General features: G+C 33.5%; 1 protein-coding gene across 1 annotated transcript; it reads left to right on the plus strand.

The window, feature by feature from the left end:
• The first annotated feature begins 269 nt into the window (after positions 1-269).
• On the plus strand, positions 270-1,469 carry LOC139494658 (interferon-gamma-inducible GTPase 10-like). Its single transcript, XM_071282820.1, has one exon. The coding sequence runs from the start codon at positions 270-272 to the stop codon at positions 1,467-1,469; it is 1,200 nt and encodes a 399-aa protein (XP_071138921.1).
• The last annotated feature ends 1,318 nt before the right edge of the window (positions 1,470-2,787 follow it).

The raw sequence follows: 2,787 nt of genomic DNA on the forward strand, positions 1-2,787 counted from the left end.
GTGGAAAATACCTTTAAACATTGGTGCAGAAATGAACAACTCATCCTAATATACGGACAAATATGTGTAGTACCACAGTGTGTAACCCATTGAACACGTATGTCAAATTCGAAGTATTACTTAAAAATGTGAGAAGAAAGCCGTACCTGTTGTTTCTTTGATTTATATTTCTTGTGCAAAAATGAACAACTCATTCTAATATACGGGAAAATATGTAGTACCACAGTGTGTTTTTTTTATTTCGATATATTTCAAACATTTTTGCAGAAATGGGACAATCAGAATCAAAAGAAGTGATAGCAGATGGAAAATTTGAACAACTGCAGCAAATAGCAACAAGACAAGGACCGGCTGCAGTTTCACAGTATCTTAAGGATAATGTGAATAAATGGAAAGAAGAAAAGGTATTATTTGCCGTTACTGGAAGGTCCGCTACAGGAAAATCAACGTTTATTAATAAAATCAGAGATGTCCAACCAACTGATGCAGGATTCGCCAAATCTGGAAGTGGAAACACTACAAAAGAGCCAACAGCTTACCAGAATCCACAGAATAAAAGAATAGTTTTCTATGACTTACCAGGAGTAGGGACAATGGAATTTAAAAAGGAAACATACATAGCAGATATGCAATTAAGGAAATATGATTACTTTTTCATATTTTTTGACAAAGTTGTAAGTGAAGATGACTATTTCCTGGTCTGTAAATTAGTAGAAATGGAAAAGCCATTTTGTTTAGTGAGGTCAAAAATTGATGACGATTTGAGAAATGCGGCAGATGACGGTAAGAGAAAGGAGGAAGTAATTCCAGCAATTAGAGAACAAATTAAGGAACAGATATCACGGTATGAACATCTGAAGAATTCCGATGCAATTTTCCTTATATCTAGCAAAAGGAAAGACACAGGGGATTGGGAAAATCTGCTACACCATATCGAAAAATGTTTGCCACCACCTAAATTTGAAACTTTTATGTATTCACTACCAACACTTACGGAAAATGTGATAGATTTAAAGTACCAAACATTGAGAAAACGAATAAAACTGGCTACATTGGCTGCTGCTTGCATAGCAGCAGCTCCAGTACCCGGATTGGACGTTGTGGCAAATCTAGCATTATTAGTAGAAGAAGTTGTTCATTATATTAATGTTTTTGGTCTCTCAAAAGAAAGGCTAGAGGCTTTGGATGGGTTGGATCGTAAAAAATTGAATTGCGCTAGTTTTCATATTCAGGATCTTCCTGGTATGGATTTGGCAAAAGTCATTATTGCCCAATTAGGAAAATATGTAGCAATTTTTACAATAGAATCTGTTGCTGACATATTCCTACCTATAATCGGATCAATTGTTTCTGCTGGGACATCGGCAGTATTTACATATCGCTACCTAAGTCGTACTCTTGACAATTTTAGAGATGACGCTCGTATAGTTTATAGATTTGTGATGGATAAACAGGATATCAAAGTCTAAAAGTGTTTAGATAAACCGAATGTTGTACTAAATTTATATTAAGTTAAGTTTTGAATGTTGTCAAACATGTATGCTTATTAAATCACACCATGTTAGTTTTGAGTTGATGTAGTTGCTGCAATAACAGTCCTGTCATCTATTGTCATTCTAATTTACAATAACATGTTTGTCATGTTGTTTTATCGGGCAATGTAATTGTTGTTTACTGTAAAACGTTATGACTGTACTATATGTTTGCCTCATTGTTGAAGGCCATGGGTAAATTATTTTTTTAATAATTAGGCCGTTAGTTTTCCTGTTTTCCTGTTTAATCTTTTTATGTCAGGGCCTTTCAAAGCCGACTTTATGAAATTGGTTTCGTCGTTATAGAATGACGTACGACGTCCTTTAATTGCTTACTACCTTTCTTGCTTAGAAATTTTGTGATAAGTTGTCTCAATGACAATCATACTGCATCTCCTCATCTTTATTTGATAAATCAAGTCATTTTTAACTGATTTTAATGAGGTTTTTTTTTCTTCGTGTTGAAGGACTTACTGTTACTTTGGGATGATGAACAGCAATTAAAGCGCGTTTCCTTTGCTTTTTGCGTGTTATTTATAAATTAACTGTTTACAAAATTTAGAATTTTTAAAATACTAAGGCTTTTCTACCTCAGGCATAGAATACCTTAGATGGATTTGGCAAAACTTTTAGGAATTTTGGTCCTCTATGCTCTTCAACTTCGTACTTTATTTGGTCTTTTTAACTTTTTTGGATTCGAGCGTCACTGATGAGTCTTTTGTAGACGAAACGCTCGTCTGCGTATATACAAAATTGAGTCCTGGTATCTATGATGAGTTTATTGTACTGTGCATGTACTGATTTTGTGTCATGAATGGATACCTCATTTACTTTATAATCCTGGTACCTTTGATAACTAATTACGTTGGATGGATAAATCATTTACTTTATAATCCTGGTACCTTTGATAACTAATTACGTTGGATGGATAACTCATTTACTTTATAATCCTGGTACCTTTGATAACTAATTACTTTGGATGGATAACTCATTTACTTTATAATCCTGGTACCTTTGATAACTAATTACTTTGGATGGATAACTCATTTACTTTATAATCCTGGTACCTTTGATAACTAATTACTTTGGATGGATAACTCATTTACTTTATAATCCTGGTACCTTTGATAACTAATTACTTTGGATGGATACCTCATTTACTTTATAATCCTGGTACCTTTGATAACTAATTACTTTGGATGGATAACTCATTTACTTTATAATCCTGGTACCTTTGATAACTAATTACTTTGGA

This window comes from Mytilus edulis, chromosome 11 (assembly GCF_963676685.1).
Source record: "Mytilus edulis chromosome 11, xbMytEdul2.2, whole genome shotgun sequence".
NCBI lineage: Eukaryota > Metazoa > Mollusca > Bivalvia > Mytilida > Mytilidae > Mytilus > Mytilus edulis.

Excerpts from the sequence above, each read along its gene's own strand:
- LOC139494658 (XM_071282820.1), top strand. The coding sequence starts at position 270 with ATGGGACAATCAGAATCAAAAGAAGTGATAGCAGATGGAAAATTTGAA.